This window comes from Silene latifolia, unplaced genomic scaffold (assembly GCF_048544455.1).
Source record: "Silene latifolia isolate original U9 population unplaced genomic scaffold, ASM4854445v1 scaffold_79, whole genome shotgun sequence".
Classification (NCBI taxonomy): domain Eukaryota; kingdom Viridiplantae; phylum Streptophyta; class Magnoliopsida; order Caryophyllales; family Caryophyllaceae; genus Silene; species Silene latifolia.
Window position 1 is genome coordinate 1,621,795 of NW_027413701.1, and position 24,341 is coordinate 1,646,135.

General features: G+C 37.6%; 1 protein-coding gene across 1 annotated transcript; it reads left to right on the plus strand.

Annotated features, from left to right (window-relative positions):
* Window positions 1-2,518: 2,518 nt before the first annotated feature.
* On the plus strand, window positions 2,519-6,685 carry LOC141640366 (cytokinin dehydrogenase 3-like). The gene is made up of 5 exons (XM_074449172.1): window positions 2,519-3,285; window positions 4,089-4,216; window positions 5,164-5,463; window positions 5,711-5,976; window positions 6,087-6,685. The coding sequence occupies exons 1-5, from the start codon at window positions 2,631-2,633 to the stop codon at window positions 6,382-6,384; spliced, it is 1,647 nt and encodes a 548-aa protein (XP_074305273.1). The 5' UTR covers window positions 2,519-2,630; the 3' UTR covers window positions 6,385-6,685.
* The last annotated feature ends 17,656 nt before the right edge of the window (window positions 6,686-24,341 follow it).

Consider the following 24,341-nt stretch of genomic DNA (forward strand, 5'->3'; position numbering starts at 1 on the left):
AATGGTAGTTAATTGATATAGTCATACACCTTTAAGTTTCATACTTCCTCTACTTTAATGAATTCTATACGTTTACTTTTGAGGCACTATTCATAAGTGAGGAGAATATCCTATACAACTTTTAATATAAAACATAAAAGATAATCATATGAGATCTTGTTTAAATTGTCTTACCGAGTACATTATAAATATCAAATTTTTATAATTTTTAGTTATATGTAACTAAAGATATAAACAAAAAAACAAGCATTGATATTCATATGTATAAAGCAAATATATAGAATTCATTTCTAAGGAAGTATATTCTTTAACCTACGAGTCCACAACTACCAAAGCACACCTCAAGTGATTAAAAGTGCGAGTGACTGAAGTTATTGCTACCTAATCACGACGTGACAACCAAATATTTGGGTCAGATAATATACTCATCACATGTACTCCCTCCATTCAACTTCACAAGGCCATTATGCTTTATCATATTTGCCAACGCGGTTTTTACTTGATAAATATCTTTAATTATGTATTGCAAAAATTATAAAAGTTACTCCCTTCATTCAACTCCACTTTGCAGGTTTCTCATTTGCACACTATTTACAAGCGGACATTCAACTTCAATTTTCTCTCGATACATAAGTGAAAATATATTCATGTGAGATCTTATTTGATTCGTCTTTAAGAGTACTTTAAAAATATCTACTCACTCCATTCAACTCCACTTTACATGTTTGCTTTATCATGTTTGCCAACGCGACTTTTACGCGGTAAATATCTTTAGCTGATCTACTTTTTTTCAACCTTCTCTTCCTTCGTCTCATTTTACACTGACTTAAAATATTTTATAGTTAGTCTTGCTGAAGACGGGTCGTAGCAAGTGACGGGTAATGCCACTCACAAAACGAATAGGGGGGACAAGGTGGGACACCCCCATGTGCTTTCCTCTCTCCTCTATTTGGGTTATTTGTGAAAGGAAATGGTATCCGTCACTCCAAAGTGACGGATACGTGCCGTCTTCAATGAGATTTTGTGAATATTTTATACTTTGCGTTATTTACTTGACTTTCAATCCAACATACTCCCTCCCATTCACAATAAACCTCCCATTTCATTTTGGCACAAATATTAAGGAAACACACTACCCCACCATATAATTAAATTTCAACCACAAAAATACACTACCCCACCATACAATTAAATTTGGACCACACAAACACTTACCAAAAAAAGAAATAAGGAGGTTATTGTGAATAGACGGAAAAGGAAATAGGGAAGTTTATTTTGACTGGGAGGGAGTAGTATATGATTATTAATCTAACCAATTGTAAAAGAGCAAAATTAGAAGGCGGAAGAGAAGGTGGATATCAACTCTCCACCGATTATAAAATTTTGAGAGAGATTTATCAAGCTAACATTAAGATTTGATAAATATTGTTTAAATGTATATTTAAATTGTCCGTTCTTATGTTAACGCACTACTTTCTAATATATAAAAATGGACTTCAAATAATTTAGTAACTAAGTAATTACTCGGCAATAAAAACTAAAAATAGATTTAAATTATTAAGGTTTTTCGAAAATTGGTTAGCTACCCTTATATTTGATTAATGACTATATATATTATTTATAATTTGTTTAGACATCTATAAGAAACTTGAGCATTCGGCTTGTGGGTGACAATTTGATTTATGTATGATTAATTATTAGTTGGACGATAATTGTATTTTTCATTTTCATTTATTTTTGTGGGTAGAAACTTACTCTACATTAGTTGGAAGTGTTTTTTAAGGATTGTTGAATTTAACGTGATCGAAAATTAAGTTAATTGAGAGATATCAAAATAAAATCAATTATATGTAACTAAGCTAATTTTAACCGTACATTTGTAATTTAGACTCGTCGAATTATAATTTGGACTCAATGGTTTGTATCGAGCTCTCCCCCGACCGCCTTCGTGACTTGTAACTATTTGGTTGTTAACACTTTTTAATTTAAGCTCCAATTTAACCAAAAAAAATGAGAGTATATTTAATTGAATTTAATTTTAGTCTTACTAAAGACGGGTAACATTTCGTCATAAGCTAAAGACGCGGTAAAATGTGACCTATTTAAGATGAAAATGTAATCATTTTTAGATAAAAAATTACTAGAACATACAATTTTCTAAGCTATAACAGGGTGTCATTAAAATGATCACATTTTGTTGTTAAAATTGCGATATTTGACCTGTATTCAGCTTATAACGAAAAGTGTAAGTTTTTAATGAGAATTGGTGGTGAATCAAATGACATTTTATATGGTCAAATGATATAGACATATAGTTGAGCATTTTTGCTTTTATTTTCTCTAAGAAGAAAGATCAATGTGAAAGAGGGAAAATAGATGCAATTTCAAAGAAATTACTCGTGCATTCTACTTATTATAGAACAAACGACTCTTAATTTACCACCTTAATAAAATAAAATAAAAATTAATAAAAACTCGACTCGTTTGTGTATATATATGTGCTACTAGCTCTCATTTCATCAACACAACACCCTAGCTCACTCCCTCCTCTCCTCCAAATATCTCTAACTTTCTTCCCTAAATAATTTAAACACAATTATATTAATTATTAATAAATAATTATCTCTAAAATGGCAAAACTTACTCCCTCTTATTTATGTTATCTCATAATACAATTAATTAGCCGTTTAATCTCAATAATAGGGCTTAAACAAAGACCATGGACAAACATAATTCTCTCCTCTAAACTTCTTGCTCATGAAATTTCTAATAAATTAACCTTTGATGACTCCTCAATTTCCATGGCTTCCATTGATTTTGGCATGTTAGTCCATACTAAACCCATCGCGGTATTCAACCCTACATCCACACAAGACATAGTTTCCTTAATCAAATTGTCATATAACTCTTCCCTTCCCTTCAAGGTAGCGGCTCGTGGCCGAGGTCATTCATGTAGAGGCCAAGCCATGGTTGAAAATGGCATTGTCATAGATATGACCTCTTTGAGTAAAAATAGTTACAATCACATTAATGATAAAAATCGCGGTAATTGTGGGATTAGGGTTTCATATGATGATTGTTCAGGGTTTTATGTTGATGTTTGTGGAGGGCTACTTTGGATAGATTTGTTACATGCAACATTAGAGCATGGATTAGCACCTATTTCTTGGACCGACTATTTATACCTTAGTGTTGGCGGAACCCTTTCGAATGCCGGAATTAGTGGCCAAGCTTTCCGTCACGGCCCTCAAATTACCAATGTCTATGAACTAGACGTTGTTACCGGTAACTTTTTGAATTTTTATCACTTTTACCTTCCTCTTTGTGCATCAATTAGTTCATAATTAAATTAATGTAGATAATCTAATTATTATAAAACTTCCCATTTAAGTATTCTTAAGATGTGACCTTAGGGCACATTTTAGAAAACCGTATTAGTAATTACTAGTACGTGTTAGAAATAATACAAGTTGAATATTGCATGAGTATTTTGTCACATTATTAAATTATGTACGTAGGAGTATATGTATGTTATTATATACAGTAAATTTACATGCACGCCTTAGCTATCTGATTAATACACGTTAAAATAATAAAATAAAGTTAGCGACTGTAATTAAATCGAGTAAAGCATTTTAGATTTTATCACATGTACGTATAGTTTTTTCCATAAATACGTGGAGTAATAATTCATTGATGATGAATATGTGGAAACATATAAGTAGACAAGAATTTGTCTACAGATCAAAGTACTCACAATTAATCTTATTTGAATTTTAAATTATTAGGTCGTTAACAATTTCTAGGAGTATAAATGTATAATAATAAAATTTGCAACGTATTGAGTACGATAATATTTTCTTTTGCATTTTGTAACATAAATACGTCAAGACATTCCACCAAAAAAATAAATAAATACGTCAAGACATGCAAGAAGTTCTAAATTCAGGTGATCTTGTACAAAGATTGTTTGTATGATGTAATATTTTTATTATTTACGATCATTAAATAAAGTGTATAATAAGTATGAGATAAGGTTGCGGTATATCGTATATTAATTAGAGCTAATATTAATTTTTTGGTTGCAGGAAAAGGAGAACTAGTCACATGCTCAAAGACGATAAATTCAGAGCTGTTTAATGGAGTTTTAGGTGGACTTGGACAATTTGGAATTATTACCAGAGCAAGAATTAAACTAGAAGCTGCACCTAAAAGGGTACTTTATTATTCCCTTTATTTAACTTACATCAATTGCTCTTTAAATTATATGATCTGTCATGCATAAAGCTCACGTGCATTCACTTCATTATTATACAATCTTGCTAATAATAAAATAGTAATCAAAAAATTATTACTTCCTCCATTCAACTCCAAACTACCATAGTACACTTTTCACGTTTGCCAACGCAAGTTTTGCGCGGTAAATATCATTAGCTACGTATATGCAAAAATTATAAAAGTTACATATTTTTAATGTACTCGTAAAGACGAATCAAATAAGATCCCACAAGAATATATTTTCACTTATATATTGAGAGAAAATTGCAATTGAAGATTTATTTGTGAATAGTATGCAAAAACCAATATGGTAGTTTGGAGTTGAATGGAGGAAGTATATACGGAGTATATTGCTATCCTTATTAATTACTTTCTAATAATAATAATTATAAACGCGGTTGGATGATTGTGACTTAACTACGGTATCCACTCATATGTGTTCGACCCTGAGCGCACACAATAACTGATGTTTGAGGCTTTAAAAAATAAGATAGACCCAAGTAAGACGGTATAAAAGCTATTAAAACCGATTGTCATGAATTTTTTTTGTAAGGTAAACGAAAGGTTATACAGTTGTCGGTATTGAGTTTTAGTACCATTTTACTACTTTATCTAGTGGCATTGGGTCCTCGTAAATATTACAAGTACTTTAAGCAAACCTAATTAGTTGGTCTGATCGATCATGTCGGATTAAATTAACAAGCGTGTGGCTAGTTATTTAATTTAATAGACTAAAATTATGATGCCTAATACAATAATGTAGTGTCTATTATGTTGTACCTTTATCCATCTTAAAGTACAACTTAATTTAGTCATTTTAATCATTGTTTTAGCATGTAATTATAATAATTTCTGATTGTCGCTTCGAATCTTTGTCGTCGACAGGTGAAATGGGTTCGAATGTTATATGATGATTTTTCGACTTTTGCAAGAGATCAAGAACATTTAATCTCATTATACGGAGATTATAATGATGAATTATTAAGTCGTGTTGATGGTCTAGATTACGTGGAGGGCTCGATTATGCATCAATTTAGTCCAAATAATTGGAGATCTTCCTTCTTTACACCTAAAGATCAGACCAAAATTACTTCTCTAAACACATCAAATGGCATCATCTACTGCTTAGAAGTAGTCAAATACTATTATGACTACAATTTGAGTACTCACTCGGACATCGACAAGGTATAACGCGATATATCTTTGTCATTTCGATATTTCACTTTGACTGCATTTTATTGCACGTAAAATTATTTAAAATTTCATGTTGTTTTCGATTTTAACCAAGTATCTTTGTTATCTCGATATTTCACTTTGATTGTATTTTATTGCACGTTAAATTATTAAAATTTCATTTTGCGCGTAAATAAAATTATTGTTGTCGATTTTAACCAAGACATGTTGACAATTAATGTGGCTTATGAATGTGTAGGAATTGGAAGGGCAACTAGGCGATTTGAACTTTATTCCTGAATTTATTTTCACAAAGGAAGTATCCTTTGTAGAGTTCTTGAATAGAGTAAGAAGAGGAGAGCTAGAGCTCCAATCCAAAGGTTTATGGGATGTTCCACATCCATGGCTTAATATCTTCATACCGCGATCTCGAATCAACGATTTCTCTCATGTCTTCACAAAAATTGCTTCCAAGGATAGCAAAGTTCTAGGACCAATCCTCATCTATCCATTGAATCGAAACAAGTATGTACCCTGTAGTAGTATTATATTACTGTAAGACTATCTTATACAAGACGTAATTCGTTCACCATACATTAAATTTGAACTAATTAATTTTATTTATTCTCATGTAGGTGGGATGATAATATGTCAGCAATTATACCAGATGAAGATGTTTTCTACACTGTAGGATTGCTACATTCGAGCGGTTTCGATGATTGGCAAGAATTGGAGGACAAAAATAAAGAGTTACTAAATTATTGTGATGAACATGGTATCATGATTAAGCAATATCTACCTCATTATAACACTTTGGAGGAATGGAAATCTCACTTTGGCAAAAAATGGAGAATATTTAAGGAGAGGAAGGCCTTATTTGATCCTAAGATGATTTTGTCCCCAGGACAAAAAGTGTTTAATCACTTATTATGAGTTACGGAGTATGATATTACGGAATAACGCCCGAGTATGAAATCTAGTATAATAAGAAGTTTAGATAATCCCTAAAGGCCTTTTGGCTTAAATAATGCAAATGAGGTATTCTTGTCAATGAAGCTAAGGTATTTAATTTCCTCTAGGAGAGGTTAATAGTTAGTATTACTAGTCAATTGGGTAATTGAGTTTTTAGTGTTTTTATTAGTTGAACTAATTTTGATGAAATAGATTATTGGCCTATAATTATATTATTGAATTTTGATGGTATATTGATTGAGAGTAATTGAACTCTAATAGATATTGAACTCGCGTTAAAAATTCTTGTACGGTTATTAATAAAGTTATCGAAAAAAATTTGAAATTTTGTCGTATTTTAATTTGATGAACATTTTGCAAGCCCTAGTTAAAGAAAATTAGCTTCTAAATTTTGAAATTATATTATGTCAATCAGATGAGAGTTGAGACTCTATACAACATTGACTCCTCATCATCTTTATCTTATTCACTTTGTAGTTTTCACTCTACTCATCCTACATAATAATAATAATAATAAGCACCTCATCCTATAACCAAATTTTTCTCTACTAACGAAGAGATGAGCCTCAATCGTGTATGTGGTGATTTTTCTCCTTTTCTTATTCTAGTAGAGCTCCTCTCTCATTGTTGAGCCTTCCAATCATAACCATTGTGATCCTCTACACATTTTGAACTAATATATACTCAGTAATAAGAAGTTACTTAAATTGATAGGATTTTCTATGGTGTACTTCTGTATTTTCCCGAATTCTAATATATACCCTCGATTTTTAAGAAACATCTAATATACTCTTAAAGTCTATAATCACCACCTAAAATAAGCATAAAAAATCGAGCTTTATAATGGTCACATATTGTGGCAAAAAATTGTACATTATTGATGAGAAATAAGGATTATATTGTTGACTTTACGACTTCTGGATGAGTAATCAACCAAAATCACCCAAATATAATATTTGAAATCATAAAATTTCCTCAGCATTTAGGGTATTTGTAAAAAAATTTATTGAGTTCAGGTATCTTTTATGATTTTGAAAAACCGAAGATATATCGTAGAAACAGAAAAAACACACGGCTACACCGTAAAAAAAACCCTAAATTTATTTAAAACACATAAACACATTAATACTTGTCTTAATGATTTTCTTAACTTCTTTATTTTTTCTAAAAGGGTTTTTAATTAAAAGTTAAACAAATAATTACGAGGAAGGAGACAATTCTATGGATAATTTGTAATACTTTTTTTTTGTTATTTTGAAAGTAGTTTCTATCTAACTATTAGAATTTTTTTTAGATTAGTATTAAGTTGTACATGTTGACATTGGTGGAGTCAGAATTTCAAGTTAAGAGGGTAAAAAAAAAAAGTTAAACGAGACGAACAAGCAATGCAATAAGCAAAATTTAAAAAAGTTTAAAATTTAAAGTTAAATTTTTCAACGGGGGCGAGCGCCTCTACTAGCCTCGCTCCTCGCTCCACCATTGCATTTTGTGTTTGTTATGTGAGTTGTTCACTTTAGCTTTTCCGATGTTATTATGATGCAAGTTGTCTTTGAACTTTCAAGTGTATGCTTTAATTCAAGGGTAAGACGATGCTAGTTGCTCTTTAAGCTTTTGTACACCTTTGGGCAGGTGAAGCAATTAGGGTAAGGAATCTTATATTTGGTTGACAATAATGAACATGTTTCTTGCATTACACAGTGAAATGCACAAATGTAAAATGCTCGTATATCTCACAGCTCACAGTCTTTATAAGGGTAACAGTAGCACCCTTTTTTCCTTCTCTAACACAACATTGCTTAGACGTTAAGTTGATGTGAAAAATTATTTTATTAATTTACTGTTTCTCTTAGTAAACTTTAAATACCTTCCCTTTTATTTATCAGTGATAAAACCTCTGTAATATTAATGATAAATTAGCATTGTGTTACTGTTATATACCTAAAATTAAAGTAACGAATACGGAGTAAGGCCACCTAATTGTCAATAGAAGCAATTCCTTAGTTTGTAAAAGAATCATTTCTCCGCTTCTTTCAAATCTAGTTACTTGTTCACGTGTACACATAATAGGAAATTACCGCCACCATACCTATTGGAGACCTAATAATTAACGGTATTCTAGTACGTATTACGAGTATTAAGTTTCAAATGAGATGTGGATATAATTAATTCCTGACTATATCACGTTAATATAACACGAGATTAATGAGTACTCCATATTTACTTTACGATTTGATTTATCAACACATTATATTATAGTCAATAGATATCTGATAATTTTGGTAAAAGCATCAGTATATTCGACCAAGTTTCCACTCATATGTCATATACAACTATACAAGTAATCCTGGATACTCTAGTCTAGTAATTTAATTCAAAACTTGAATGTGAATGAAGAGGGATTTTCCACGTTGTGTGACATGTACGTCTCTTGTCATTACTCTTGACTCTTCCATAATATGAAGTCTACGGTCATCTCCACTCAAGAAAAATACAAGTCCATGGTCACTGGAGTAATTCTGTCAAACGTGATTCAATTAGCAAATCTTTGGGACCCATTTTTGTAAGAATTACGAGTCATACACATGACCCATTAAAATTTGAAACAATCCTTAGATTTAGGTTAAAGACTCTACCAAACAGGCCCCCTTAAACTTCCATCCCCATAAATCGGATCTTTCCTATATAAAAAAAAAAGATATTCTACATAAAGATGGCAATTATGACCCAAACCGAGCCGAACCCGAATCGAACCGAAGGAAAAAATTCGATCCAAACCCCCTATTTAAAAACCCATTCCCGATCCACTATTTAAAAACCCATATCCATATCCACTATTGGAAAACCCGAACCAAATCCAAACCCGATCCATTCATACCCGAACCCGATCCAAGTGGATATTATTGAAAATTTAAGCTTTATTAACCTTGAAATTTAAATTTTCTGATATAAGATTAAATTTTTATGTAGTCAAATCAAGTTTCGTATTGGGTTTTGGATCATGTAGTGGATCGGGTATGGATTTGGAGCGGGTATGAGTTTGAAAAAAGTATAATGGATCGGGTATGGATTTTAAAATTTTGGATATGAATCGGGTATGGATATGGATCTGTGATCCAATAAGTAAGTGGATCGGGTTTGGATCTTGCAAAACCCGATCCAACCCGACCCATTGGCATCCCTAAATTTCTACATGATACCTAGTTTTATATGATCATGAATTATATATGTGGTTAGAGTTTTTTAGTAGAAAAGGTGTGGTATTCCTTAGAAGAGATACCATATAGGAACATATCAGAAACAAAATACATCTTTTCTTAAAGATGACTGATTTTCATCGACGACGTTTTAGTAATTATCGACGACGTTTTCATTTCAAAAGACGATAATGCCCTTTGCACATTTGCAATCGTTTCTCTCTCTAGAAACCTTCTCTCAAATTCTAGTAAAAATTAACTAAATTAAAAAAAAAACAACAATAACAATTGACAAGATTAATTAACATGACGGATCCCGAATCACGAGTACGTAAACAACTTAATCGCTTCATTATTTGGATAATTTTCATTTTTTTGCGCATCGTTAAATATATTCGTTAGTTGATTTACGTTGCATATTGACTTAGTATTAGCAAACATTGCGGGTTTTTTGCGTAAATCTGAAATTTGTGCAACCTAAGGTTCAACCATGGACCAAACGTTGAGATCCAACGTTCAGCCATGGACCAAACGTTGAGATCCAACGTTTGACCATGGTGTCACGTTGATTCCCAACGTTTGCCATGGTTCAAACGTTGAGGCTCAACGTTTGGCCGTGGTTGAACGTTGAGTTGCAACGTTTGGCCATGGTTGAACGTTGAGTCTCAATCTTTGGGCATGTTCGATTGTTGAGTCTCGTGGTTTAGCCATGGATTAATTGTTAAGTGTCAACTTTCAGTCCGTGGTCGGACTATAAACTAGTTTTGTCTTGTTTTGCTTTCGTTTTACGTAATTTATTTAGGTTATGTATCGTTTTAATTGTCTAACTATTGTCCGTATTGCTTGGAACAGGTTTGTGGGAGAGTTCTGGCGCGAATTCAATTGATTACAGCAACCCGTTGTTCGTGACTACTTCAGATTTCGAGACTCGTGATGATGCTTTCAATTGGGCTAATATTGTTGCGTTTGAGAATAGGTTTGCTTTGGTTGAAGCAAATAACGGAGTAAAAAACAGAAAAGAAAACGGGTTGTTGGCAAGTTATTTTCGATGTAAAAGACATGGGTTACCCCCGCCAACAGATGATTCCGAAAAGCCAAGGAGGTCGCATAAGGGTTCATGCTTGTTCCATATTCGTGTCGTGCAAAATTACGTGGTTAAAAATGATCAAAGTGACGATAGTTTGGAACATTGTAACCTACGAGGGTGGTAGACTACACAACCACAACGTAGCAGTTTATAAGGACGGGGATCGACACTTCGCGGGATTGGATGCGGAGGAGGAGGCATATGTTAGGCAACAAACTATGGTTGGGGTTCTACCGAGGGATATTAAAATGGTTTTCATTTGAAAACCCCCGAAAAACCTCAACCGTCAAGCACCCAAATATATAATGAGACAAGGAAAATTAGGCAAGAAGTTAGGGGTGAAAGAAACAACGCTCAACATATGTTGGCTCTAGCGGTAGAAGCGAAATACATGCATTGGCATGAGAGTAATTCCGAGACTAAAGAGATCACACATGTTTTCATGGCACATCCTGATTCCGTGAAGTTGTTCTAGGCTTATCCTTAAATGGTAATCATGGATTCGATGTATAATACCAACATGTACAAGAATATAGTCATTGAGATGGTTGGTGTCACACCCACCGGCTCGTAGTTCTTAATTGCATGTTCGATGCTTCTTATCGAGTCCGAGGAGTGTTACAAGTGGCTGTTGAAGAAGTTAGGTGATATTTTGGATTCCACGGGAGCGTCCCTTTCTGTTTTTATCACTGACCGAGAATTGGGTTTGATCAACGCTCTTAATGCAGTATATCCCGGGGTTGATCATTTGTTGTGTCGATTGCATGTGAACAAACCCATCAATGCTAAAGCTATCACTACTTATCGATCAGAGAGTTACAAGAAACATGTCATGACAAATCCAGAATCGGGTTGGATTAATGTGATCGATGCACCTACCAAGCAAGAGTTTCAGCATTGGTAGAGGATCTTCTGTATCAAGTGGCCCGCTTTAGCCACTTATATAGGGAACACTTGGGGTAAGAAAGCGACGAAGTTTGTATTATGTTATACAAACGAGTGCTTCCATGTTGGTAACACGACAACTTCCCGTGTTGAGTCGGCCCATTCTTTATTGAAGGCTTGATTGAAAAGCAGTCATCTCACACTTGAAAAGCAGTCATCTCACACTTGATACCATGTGGTCCCGTATCCACGACATGCTAGAAGGTCAACACTCCAAGATAAAAAAAGAGCTCGAATATTCAATGAGTAGACCAAGGATAAAATCCTGCACTTTCTCCTTATTGCAAGGGAACGTGTCCATTATGGCCATAGAGATAATGGAGAAAGAACTTTTGAGAGGCCTTGGTTTGGATATCGGGGTAGAGGATCAATTTTCACACGTGCTACGAACAACTCATGGATTACCTTGTGCATGCAAGTTGGTTTCATTGAAGAATAGAGGTACGAGGATCCATCTTGAGGATTTTCATGTCTTTTGGAAGATATTAGTGTATGATAGTCCTCAACAAATGCCAAAAAATGATAGTTATTTGTTTGAGGAATTAGTTGAAGGTGTGAGTAACAGTGACCTGGCTTACCGAAGGGCAATCATAGACTCGTTGCGTGACTTCTCACACCCAGAGGACCAAGACATTTTGCCACCCCTATCAATGAGCATCCGAAAGGCCGTCCGAGATGTTCTACAACTAGAAATAAGTCAGGTTTCGAGCATGTACAAAGGAAGTTTGGGACACCAAGTACTGAAGGTTTAACAAATGCACCACCATCACAACAAAGACATGGTGATTTCAAATCAGGAGCTCCAGGTGCTCCGTTGGAAAACGGTGGGGTGTTCCTGAGGTGCTTTGGGGTCACTTCGATGGTTGGGTGGATGTTGGAGATGACGGGCATTGTGGGTTACGGGTTATGTCTCACGCCCAACGGGGCCAAGAGACAGATTATATAGTTATGCAGGAATGGTGTGCCGGGGAGATGAAGAGCGACGATATATACAGACAGTTGTTCGGAATTTACCCATCATCGACCATCGGTCTGACAGGGTTTAAGTCGGCACTTATACGAGTTGAGTTCTTTACTCCGAGTAGTTGTGGCCTGGACTACTGGATGTGTGGTGACAATTTGCTCGTGTTTGCAACGCTTTTCAACTAGACAATATGTGTTATTAGTCATATACGAAGGGAATAAGGGAAGAAAGTTTGGGACGGAAGTTGCACCACTATCATGCCATTGAAGACCCCAATTGAAGACAGATAACCGTGCGGTATTATTGTGTGGAATGTCCTATACCATAACCATTGGATGCGGTTGCATTCTAGAGGCCCCCCTCCCTGAGAGTTTACCTATGCCACCACTTCATCCCGCTTGAATTGGTTGACCTACCTAGATGCTAGTGTTGCTCACCTAGATACGTTATACGAACAGAACATTGAGAACTGGCAAGCATTCATGGGTTCGACACCGAGAAGACGTCGTAGAAGGCGAAATGATGATATTGTGACAGTTATCACACTTGAAAGTTGTTCGGAATAAATATTCAAAAATATAACCTTTTGAAATGCAAAAAAAAAATTATTAAGTTCGTTTGAAATTCAAAATATTGTTACCGTTATAAATTCAAACATTATAACTGTTAGAATTTTTTTTTAAAAAAATAGGCGTTTAAAATTTAAAAATATAACCATTTGAAATTCAAAAAATTGTTATCGTTATAAATTCAAATATTATAACCTATTGAAATTTTACAAAAAATAAACGTTCAAAATTTAAAAATATAATCGTTTGAAATTCAAAAAACTGTTGCCGTTATAAATTCAAACATTATAACCGTTAACAATTGGGTATAAATACCCCTTGCTGATGTCCATTCCAATCACAACATCCTATATTATTCACAATTAAAAATCCTAATTTCTCAATTAAATCCATTCACATGAATATTAAAATGGCCACAAATGCTCAAAAATTCAGAGTGTACCAACAAAAGATCGACTCAATGGTTACCAGTGTTAGTGGCTCGTCTTGAATTAGTCGTCCGAAGTGACACTGTATGGTACTTGCTTGAGGTGCCGCCAATTGGCTCTCTGTGTAATATCTTAGCCAAAAACTGAGAAAATTTCCGCACTCCTTCCGTTAATGACGATGTTGTGTCTGCAGAAACATTAACAGAAAAATTGTGGGAGTATCAGAGGTTGCGATGTGATGTCATCAGATATTTTGAGCGCATACTGATCGTGCTCGATTATGCAACACTTTTCGATTTATTTGTCATTAGAGTGTTCAACCTCGGAATTCCAAAATCGACATCATAGATATTTATGATCAATATGTTGCTGCTCAACCGAAAAAATTGAGGCGGAAACGATGTAGAAGATTTGGAATTGTCATCTTCATCAGATGAAGATAATTAAGTTCGAATTTAAATTCGAACTTAATAAAGTTAAACTATGTTTTAATTAAGTTGTAATTTCAATTTATGTCGTTTTTTAATTTTCGTTAACAAAGTTTTAATTAAGTTGTATCTTCAATTTATGTTTTACTTAATTAAGTTGTATTTCTAATTTATGCCATATTGTTAATTTATATCGTGTTTAAATTAAGTTGTAATTTAAACACGATATAAACTACGAGATTGATTAATAAAAGGATTACTAAAATTAAAATTAAGGAAAAAAATAGAATTTTAAATATCCATACAAAGAGTTAAAGACCCTAAAATTAAAATAATATGATCCGTACAAAGAGACAAAAACAAAAAAATAAAATAAATTGGTCGTCATATATGTCTTCATAGTAGGGACGCATGTCCGCAAACAAATCCTCTAAACGCTCTCTCTCCATCTCTTCACTGGGTTGTTAGAAGATGTTGTTGAATTGACGACTAAGAGTTAGGGCGACCTTCGGCTCCATAGAAACTCAACAATACGAAAATGGAGACGGTGTGAGAGGGGATAGAAATAGGGGTGTGAAATCTCCGTACACCAATTTATGTACCCCTGAGCATGCTCGAACGGCATAACTACTTTAGTTGACTGATGCCAGAATGATATGATCGAAGTTGGGATCCCCTGTGTCCTATCGGGCACTTCCGAACTGAAGCCTGTAATTCCCATTCGCCGGGCGTTACTCAAGAGACGGAATCGACATAGGGTACGAGATAGTCTGACGATAACCAAACTGACGCATGCACCTGTAGATACCTCATTTCTGCACCTCCCGCAAACCACCCGGTGATGATTGGGCCGCATGTTTGGTACGCGGAACGATTTGTGACAATTCGTAAGATTATCGTCAAGTGATTGCTCAAATATTAATGTCTACCTCTTAGTTGTCATCTACGTCCCGATACGGTAGTTTTGACAGTAATTAGAGTACATTCGGAGTCCAGGCCTAAAACCATCTCCATTTTCTGATAACCGTTAAATCCCGAGTCAGAATGTTCCGGATATTTCTATTCCATATTTCATAAATTTTATCTTTTAGTAAGCAATTTCCCGTAATATTCACATAAGATATTAAGGAAAACCGAATTATTTCCGTCCTACCATAACTCAAACACGGAGATCTTTCTTCTGCAGGAGGAAACCACTTGGGAACAGACGCAGCAGGTGCTGCGCCTCTTCCAAGAGACGCAGTGGCTGCTGCGCCTCTTCTCAGGCCCTTTTCTGCATGTTTCTCGTATCTTTTTCATATCTATCCGAGATTCACTTCCAAAGAGTCTCCGAAACCCTAATTCCTTCACGTGATTAGTATAAATAGGAGCCTTCGCCCCTCATATTTCTCACTCGAGTGTCCGCCCTTCTCTTCTCCCTTTGCATTCTAGACTTTGTTCGTCATTAAATTTAATCCGGGTTGTAGAGATTCAATTCATCAATGTTGGGTTTCTGGAATTCGTCTTTGATAAAGTTTACACCTGTCTATTAGCATGTTCATCGTATACTCATCATTAATCTATCATATCTAACCTAGTTAATTGAATTAATTTGTTTGACTCATTAATATTTTTCACTTCTGTCATTATTCCATCATGTATTAATCCGTTTAATTCTGTCTCATTCATGTTTTACTGTTTTCACGACCCATTCATATGTTAAATAACATGTTAATCACTTTCATCCGAGTAAATATTATTAATCAATCATTAAATTCACCAATTAACAGTAACGGCTTGCAATTACGGCTTCACAGCCAGAACTGAGCCACGGAACAGACGCAGCGTCTGCTGCGCCTATTCCAAAGGACGCAGCTTCTCTGCTGCTCTGTTGTTCTGGCTGAGTTCTGTCCCTGAACTCCGTTTCTGCCTTGACCTATTTTAATTAGTTTACGTATTAACCAACTATTATCCGTATTATCGCCCTCTGATCTGTTCGTTAATTTATTTTATTCTTTTATTCTTTTTCTCAAATTATCCGTTTTAAAGGTATTTTCGACATAAATCACCTATCTCCATGTAATTATTGTAATTTTCATTATTGTAATTTTATTTTGTTGTATTCATCATTATTTCTTGTATCATTTGTATGTTTTCTCATGTAATTGAACATTAAATCCTACTTTGACCTAATTGTATGCTAATTAATTGTTCACCGACTTAGTTAATTTCACATGTTAGGATTAAAACTTGGATGTTGCATTGCATGCATATAGCCGACGATATATCAAGTACGAATAACTTCCCTAATCATTAGTAGAGGCAGCTATCGAGGCGGACGGGATTAGGTGTTCGATCAAAAGAGCTTCCTAATACGTACTCTCACTCCTTACTCCAGATATCTGTGAACACCCGTGTTCATTGGCATCCACGAGAGTCATTCTAGACATAGAATGCTAAGGGTAACGATTGCTTACTGTTCATGTCTCTACTTTGTGTCTTGACATGATACGAGGTATTCGAACGGTTCCAATTTCCCATAAAAATTGGTGGCGACTCCATACAAATGCAAACGCTTGTTTCCCAAGCGCCCCCGTGGCCCCCGCTGTCCACAGTTTGGCGACTCCAGTGGGGATAATACACTTACGTGTAGCCAAGGGTGAAACTTGAACAAGGTTAGGGAATAGTTTGTACAAGACAATTGTCAGTTTTCATAACTCGGTCTTCCTAGACCGTTTTATTCGGCCTTCCTAGGCCCAACCCAACCCATTCGACCAATCGTCCCGTCTAAACGGTCCTAATTCTTATTTGGGCCTAAGGATGGATAACGATTGACGTCATCCATACCATGATGCTTACTCTTGTTTGTATCAAGGGCCTTCACTACTTGAGGAAATGGACTAGGAATCGGCCTTACTCTTGTTTGGCACGAGCCTCTCCACAAACTTCGGGTTTGATGGTTCGGTATCGCAACCCACCCTTTAAACCAAAACCTTTTCTAAATGCACTCAGCATCCCGTTATAATGCTTGTATAAATGTGTATACCTTACATGATCACCATTTCTAAACAAAACCATGACGATTTTTCAAAAAATCAAAACCCATTTTCAAGCAAAATTTCGAAATGGGCTTTTAATTAGCGCAAAAATCCGGTCAAAACTCGTTCCATTTGTCGTGTCAAAATTCGGGCCACAAGCCCATTTCAAAACCTCACTTCGAGTCCACTCCTACAACTACACTATAGTTGACTAGGACACACATTTTCAAAGACCTTGTCTTTCTTCAAAACTCACTCAACACAAGTGGCACACACCCACTTCACGAGTCAAAACTTTTCTTCTTTTAGCAAGTGTGTTAGAATGGTCGATCGTGTTTTGATTCGTCGCCGATATCTTATCCAGTTTCCAAGATGCCCGGATCTAGTGATGAAGCAAACTTCAAAATAGTAATGATCGAATCCTAGCTGCGCTAGCCCAAATGCAATCTACTCAAGAACAAACCTATGACCGCCTTGAGCTCATCGAAGGCCGTATCTTTGCTGTGGAGGGAAGGTTGCCTCCTCATGAAAGTGAAGTGCTACGTGACCCTGACAACGAATCCAAGGACGAAAATCCTCTCATGGGGATGACTGTAGCTGAGAAAAGACTCCAATACCTAGAGGAGCAATTGATGTACCTTAAGGGTGATGACATTTATAGGGAGAACAATCGCAAGTATGAGGCCGTCAATTCCAAATTGCCAACTAACTTTAGTATGACGGATATCCCTAAGTTCAAGGGACACGAGAACCCTTTGAACCACATTCGTGCCTTCAAGGATTACATGTCTATCAAAGGCATCAAACCCGAGATGTTCTTAAGGATCTTTCCTTCATCTCTCGATACCATCCCAAGGCAATGGTTCTACTCTTTAGATCACAAGAAGGTCGCTACTTGGGAAGATGCCGCAATCGAGTTCTCCAAGCAATATGCGGATAATGCCGAGATCCAAGTCAACATGCGTACTCTAGAGGTTCTTACCCAAAATGACAAAGAAGGATTCACCAACTTCCTAAGTAGGTGGAGGAAGACTAGCACTCAACTAGTAGAACGCCCGGACGAGGCCACTCTTGTGGAGAAGTTTGTGGATAATCTCAAACCCATCTATGACAATCATTTGAGATACCAAAACATCAAGACTTTCAAAAACTTGACCGTACTGGGGACAAGGATTGAAGATGACATCCGTAAAGGACTCTTGTCCAAAACGGTAGGTCGAGGATATCAAGGGTCCACAAGTCGTTCATACGGCTCTACTAATAAGACCGATGAAGTTAACCTTCTCGAGCCATCCAAGAAGACTACCCCGCCAAGGAAATTCACAAACCTTGGGGACACTTACTCCAACGCTCTAAAAAGGTTAATGAAGCAAAGTAAACTCCAACCCATTGGACCTACTCCCGAACCCGAAAGGAAGTCCAAGTTTTGGGACGAGAACTCATACTGTGAATACCATAGGGGCAAGGGGCACGACACAGAAAAATGCTACAAGCTGAAAAACGTGCTTCAAGACATGATTGAAGATGGTCGACTCCCAATACCACTGGGAGGTAAGCCCAACAACACTCAGAATCCTCTTGGAGTTCTAGTGATCACAAGTGATGAATCTACCTTAGATTGCTCACACCTCATTTCTCCCATCGAAAATGAAATTCATGCAATCGAGAATGAAGGGCTCTACTCTACTATCTCCCCTACCATTTCCGACTTCATCACATGGGCAAGGAGTGTAGATAGGCAAGTTTGGGAATTAGAAAACATGGTAACAACCTTACGCAATCCCAACGCAATACCCGAAGAGCGTGTGCCACTAATCTTCTCTCAAAATGCCACTATGCAAGAAATAATCACCGTGGTTGATAAACTAGTCGATCAAATCATACGACTAGAAGATGATATCGTGAGAATGAGGGAACTAGCTGCAATCAATGGGGTTTGGGCCGATGATGATGAGGACGAGTATCTCATTGAAAACTCCCTAGTCAAAGAAATAGTCCAAAATGGTGAAGACCAAGATGTGGATCACCTAACTCGTTCGGGTCGTCCATATCAAAACGCTACTCAAAATGGTCCAACCAACGTTGTTACACCAAATGACAACGAGGATGACTCCACTGATCATTTGCTCAAGCAATTACAGAAAACAAAGGTGATCTTTCGGTCGGCAACTAAGTAGCAAGCTCATTCCCACATCGCCGAGCTTTACTGCAAGCTTTGGCCAAACTAAACGTAGCACACAACTCCACTCCCGAAGATGTAGTCAACTTGGTCTTCCAAGAATCACCTAAGCTAAGTAATCCTATTACTTTCTCAGACGAAGATTTGCCACCTTTTGGCGCTAGTCACAACCTTGCTCTATACATCACTGTCATCTGTCTAAAGAAGAATGTGCCAATGACCTTGGTGGATGATGGCTCCGCGGTCAACGTCATACCCCTCAAAACGGCATACAAGCTGGGCATGAAAGAGTCGGATTGGACCCCTACCAATCAAGGTGTGCGTGCATATGACGGTACACGACGAAAAGTAGTAGGACTTGCTAACCTAACCATAGCCACAGGGCCGATTGAACGAAAGGTTAATTTCCAAATAGTGGACATCGAGGCTTCCTTCAACATACTTCTGGGAAGGCCTTGGATTCACGCTTCCAAAGCGGTAACATCCACCCTTCATCAAAAGATCAAGATCCCACTAAATGGCAAAGTTGTGACGATCACTTCATCACCCATCAAGGCAATAATCGAGAAGCAATCAAACAATCAAGTCCTTGCGGATCCCATATACGAACTTGGGGGCTTCCAAAGTGTGAACGTCATAGAAAGTGAGTTGGCACCCTTATACTATAATCCCTACTCCAACTTGGTGGTCAACCACATACTCAAGTCTCAGGGATACTTCCCTGGAATGCCTTTGAACCCAATTCGGAAGAACACCTTCGGGCCATACAAGAAAGGCAACTCGACAAGGATACCACTTGGACTAGGATACAAACCCACAACGGAAGAAGTTCTCGAAATGCTCGCTCAAGTCCAAAATCGCAAGCACGTGGGAGTCCAAATGAGACCATATCTCCCCACTTTAAATGGATACTTCGTTCAAGAAGGAAGTTCAGAACTCTTCCATGGATTTCCCGAACCTTGGCATTATCTTGAGAGGAAGTTAGCCGGAATCGAGATCTTTCATGATTGCTACTTCATTCCTCCCGAAATGGTTCCTACCGTCAAAACCCGTCAAGCTCCTTGCTTAGACGAACAAGCTGTTAGCCTATTGTTTGGAGAAGATCGATTCGTTAGGGCCGCGCAAGATGAGATCATTACTATGATACTTCAAGACGATCGCTTCAACCCTACCGCATTGATCACAGAAACCGACGCGAAACAGCAGAAAGGATGGAGAAAATCTATCAAATGGACCAACAATCAAGGAAGACTCTTCAAGCTCACCACTGGAGAAGGAGAGATGTTCAAAGGAGAACCAGAAGACGATGAGTTCGAGTTGGAGTCGGAGTCAGAGTCGGAGTCTAGAGAAGTCATTAGAGAGTCTACTCTTGTCGTCATCCCCACTCCATTCGTTTCTCCTAGCTTAGTCTCGAGTAGTCACAGTAGTTCGGGAAATGCCCCAACCACTGTCCTTTTGCCGCCACTGACCATGGATCAGTTGGCTTCTTTGTTTCAACTTTACTCAAATTTTAATATGAATAAATCAGGTTCTGCTTACTCTTTGTGTTGTCTTAAGTGCAATTCTGTTTACGATGATACTGAGGATGACCAAGACCCAGACTCAATCGAAATACCTCCCTACGTAGCCAAAGAAATACTACAAGAAGGGGAAGGGGGACCAGTAAAAGAGGACACCGAACCCATCAACGTAGGAACCGAACTAGAACCCCAAGAACTTAGGATAGGGACTACCTTGAGCTCTACCGAAAGGGCCGATTTCATAGATCTCCTAAATGAATTCAAAGACGTTTTTCGCTTGGTCCTACAAAGACATGCCAGAGATCGACAGGGATATCGCTGAACATAGGATTCCGATTAAGCCAGGTTTCAAACCTGTGAAACAGAAGCTTCGACGAATGAGAACGGAATGGGCTCTAAAGATTAAGGAAGAAGTTGACAAACAATTCAAAGCCGGGTTCATCAAAGTTTTCGAGTATTCTGACTGGGTAGCTAATATAGTACCCGTACCCAAGAAGGATGGGAGAATCCGCGTTTGTGTTGAATTTAGGGACTTAAACAAAGCAAGTCCAAAAGATGACTTCCCTCTACCTCACATCGACATATTGGTAGACAATACTGCGGACCACGCATTACTATCCTTCATGGATGGGTATGCGGGTTATAACCAAATCAAGATGGCCATGGAAGATATGCATAAGACCGCATTCGTCACCCAATGGGAAACCTACTGCTATACGGTAATGCCGTTCGGGTTGATCAACACCGGAGCTACATACCAACGCACCGCAACTACGCACCTACATGACATGATGCACAAAGAAGTTGAGGTATACGTAGATGACATGATTGTCAAATCCAAGGAAAGAGAAGGGCATATTGCGAACCTTCGCAAGTTTTCGCAAGGCTACGAAAGTACAACATGAGACTCAATCCTCAGAAATGCACATTCGGGGTAACATCTGGTAAACTCCTGGGATACGTTGTTAGCCAACGAGGTATAGAAATAGATCCTTCCAAAATCAAAGCTCTGATTGAAATGCCACAACCTCAAACAGAAAAAGAAGTCAGAGGATTCCTAGGAAAGGTGCAATATATAAGTCGATTCATATCGAAACTTACGATGATTTGTGAGCCTATCTTCAAGAAACTCAAGAAAACAGACCACACCATGTGGGATGACGATTGTCAAAAGGCATTCGACCGGATCAAGGAGATATTGGCTAAACCACCAGTGCTCATGCCACCACAACGAGATCAACCTCTTGGTTTATATCTCACAAGAATCAAGAAACGGCCATGGGTGCCATCTTTGGCACAAACCGTAGGAAGTGAAGAAAGAGCTATCTACTACCTTAGTAATAAGTTCTTGGAATACGAGTGCAAATACTCACAACTCGAAAAGACATGCCTCGCTCTTGTGTGGGCAACGAAGAAGCTACGCCATTACATGCTTAGCTACTCCGTCAAAATATACTCCAAAATGGATCCAGTCAAATACCTCTTCGAGAAACCCGTCCTCAACGGACGTCTAGCAAGATGGACCTTGATGCTCTCGAGTCGACCTCAAATACGTGCCAGAAAGTTATAAAGGTCGCGCGTCGCCGAATTCTTCGCAGAAAATCCTATCAATGACGCACAAACAATAGATACTTGGTCATTTCCAGACGAGGATATACTCCAAAGCGATGTAGACTGGGACTGTACTTTGATGGAGCATCAAACTTAAGAGGATTCGGAATATGAGTGTTGCTCATTTCTCCTGAAGGTGAGCATACACCAATTCTTTGTCAAACTCGACTTCGAGGTGACAAACAATCTTTGCAGAATACGAAGCTTGTCTCATTGGACTACAAGCGGCAGTGAGCTTAGGCATTAAAAACCTCCGAGTACATGGGGATTCATCACTGATCATCAACCAAGTTACAGGATCTTGGAAAATCCGAAGCGAAATCCTCGCACCTTATCAGGCTAAGATAGACCAAGTCGCTCAATTCTTTGATCACGTAACCTACCTACACCTACTTCGGGAGGAAAATCAATTTGCAGACGCTCTTGCGAAACTTGCATCATTGATTAATATGCCAGATCACATGGTGGAAATGCCTTTGTGTATCGAACGACGGTCAGAGCCGGCTTATGTCCACCAAATCACCGATGAAGAGGAAATCGCGCAGGAACCCTGGTTCCAAGCAATCCTGAATTTTAATCTTAATGGTACATATCCACCAGATATGGACAAGAGGGGACAACGCGCTATACGCCTACTAGCTTCCCAATACATTCTCATGCAGGGAGAATTATACAAAAGAACACCTCTTGGTGTAGTCCTACGTTGCCGTGATCATTCACAGGCACGAAAGGTGATGGAAGAAGTCCATGACAGAGAATGCGGTCCTCACATGAGTGGGCCCATGATGGCAAAGAAAATCACACGTTTGGGATATTATTGGACCACAATGGAATCCGATTGCATCAAATATGTAAGAAATTGCCACAACTGCCAAATCTTCGGGAATGTACAACATGTCCCTCCTTCATTGCTCTATACAATGACATCTCCTTGGCCATTTTCTGCATGGGGAATTGACATAATCGGGAAGATAACCCCCGCCGGAATAGGAGGTCACTGTTTTATTCTAGTAGCAATCGACTATTTCACCAAATGGGTAGAAGCTGCTTCCTACACTGGTCTTACAGCTAAAAATGTGGCAAAATTCATACAAAACAACATCATCTGTCGATATGGTTGCCCACATGAGATCATTAGCGATAACGGATCACATTTCCAAGCTGAAACCGAGCAATTGCTAGCCAAATACATGATTAAGCATCACCACTCTTCGCCCTATAGACCACAGACTAACGGCGCGGTAGAGGCGGCAAACAAGAATGTTGTCACGATTCTCAAGAAAATGATTGACAACTATAGAGATTGGCCAAGCAAGATACCCTTTGCCTTATGGGGGTATCGTACATCTGTCAGGACGCCCACTGGGGCTACTCCTTTCTATTTGACCTACGGCATGGAAGCTGTACAACCAGTCAAGCTAGAAATACCATCCTTGCGTATTTTACTCGAAAGTCAAATCCCGGAAGCCGATTGGAAAAGAGATAGATATGAAGAACTCATCCTCCTGGATGAGCGCAGGCTGCGCGCCTTGCATAATGTCCAAACATATCAAGCACGTATCAAACGGGCTTTCAACAAAAGGGTTAGTCCAAGGAACATCAAAGAAGGAGACTTGGTGCTTAAATCGGTTAGAGCTCTCTTACCTGTTGACCCACGGGGAAAATTCAAACCTAATTGGGCCGGACCATTTCTAGTCAAATCCATACTCCCAGGGGGTGCGGTTAGGATCACAGACCTAGATGGGAACGAGTTTTCAAACCCAACAAACCTTGACCAACTGAAATGATACTATGCCTAGAATAGGAATGAAAACGCGCCTCGCGTAACCCCACGTGTCGCTCTTGTGGCACTAAATAAACGGGCCCTGGCCAAGCTGAAATAAGCTAAATGTCACTATGCTCTTGCATTTTGACAAATTTGTCATCCTCGTATCATCAAACAAACTAAATTCGCACCTTCAGAGTAAGCAAAAGCT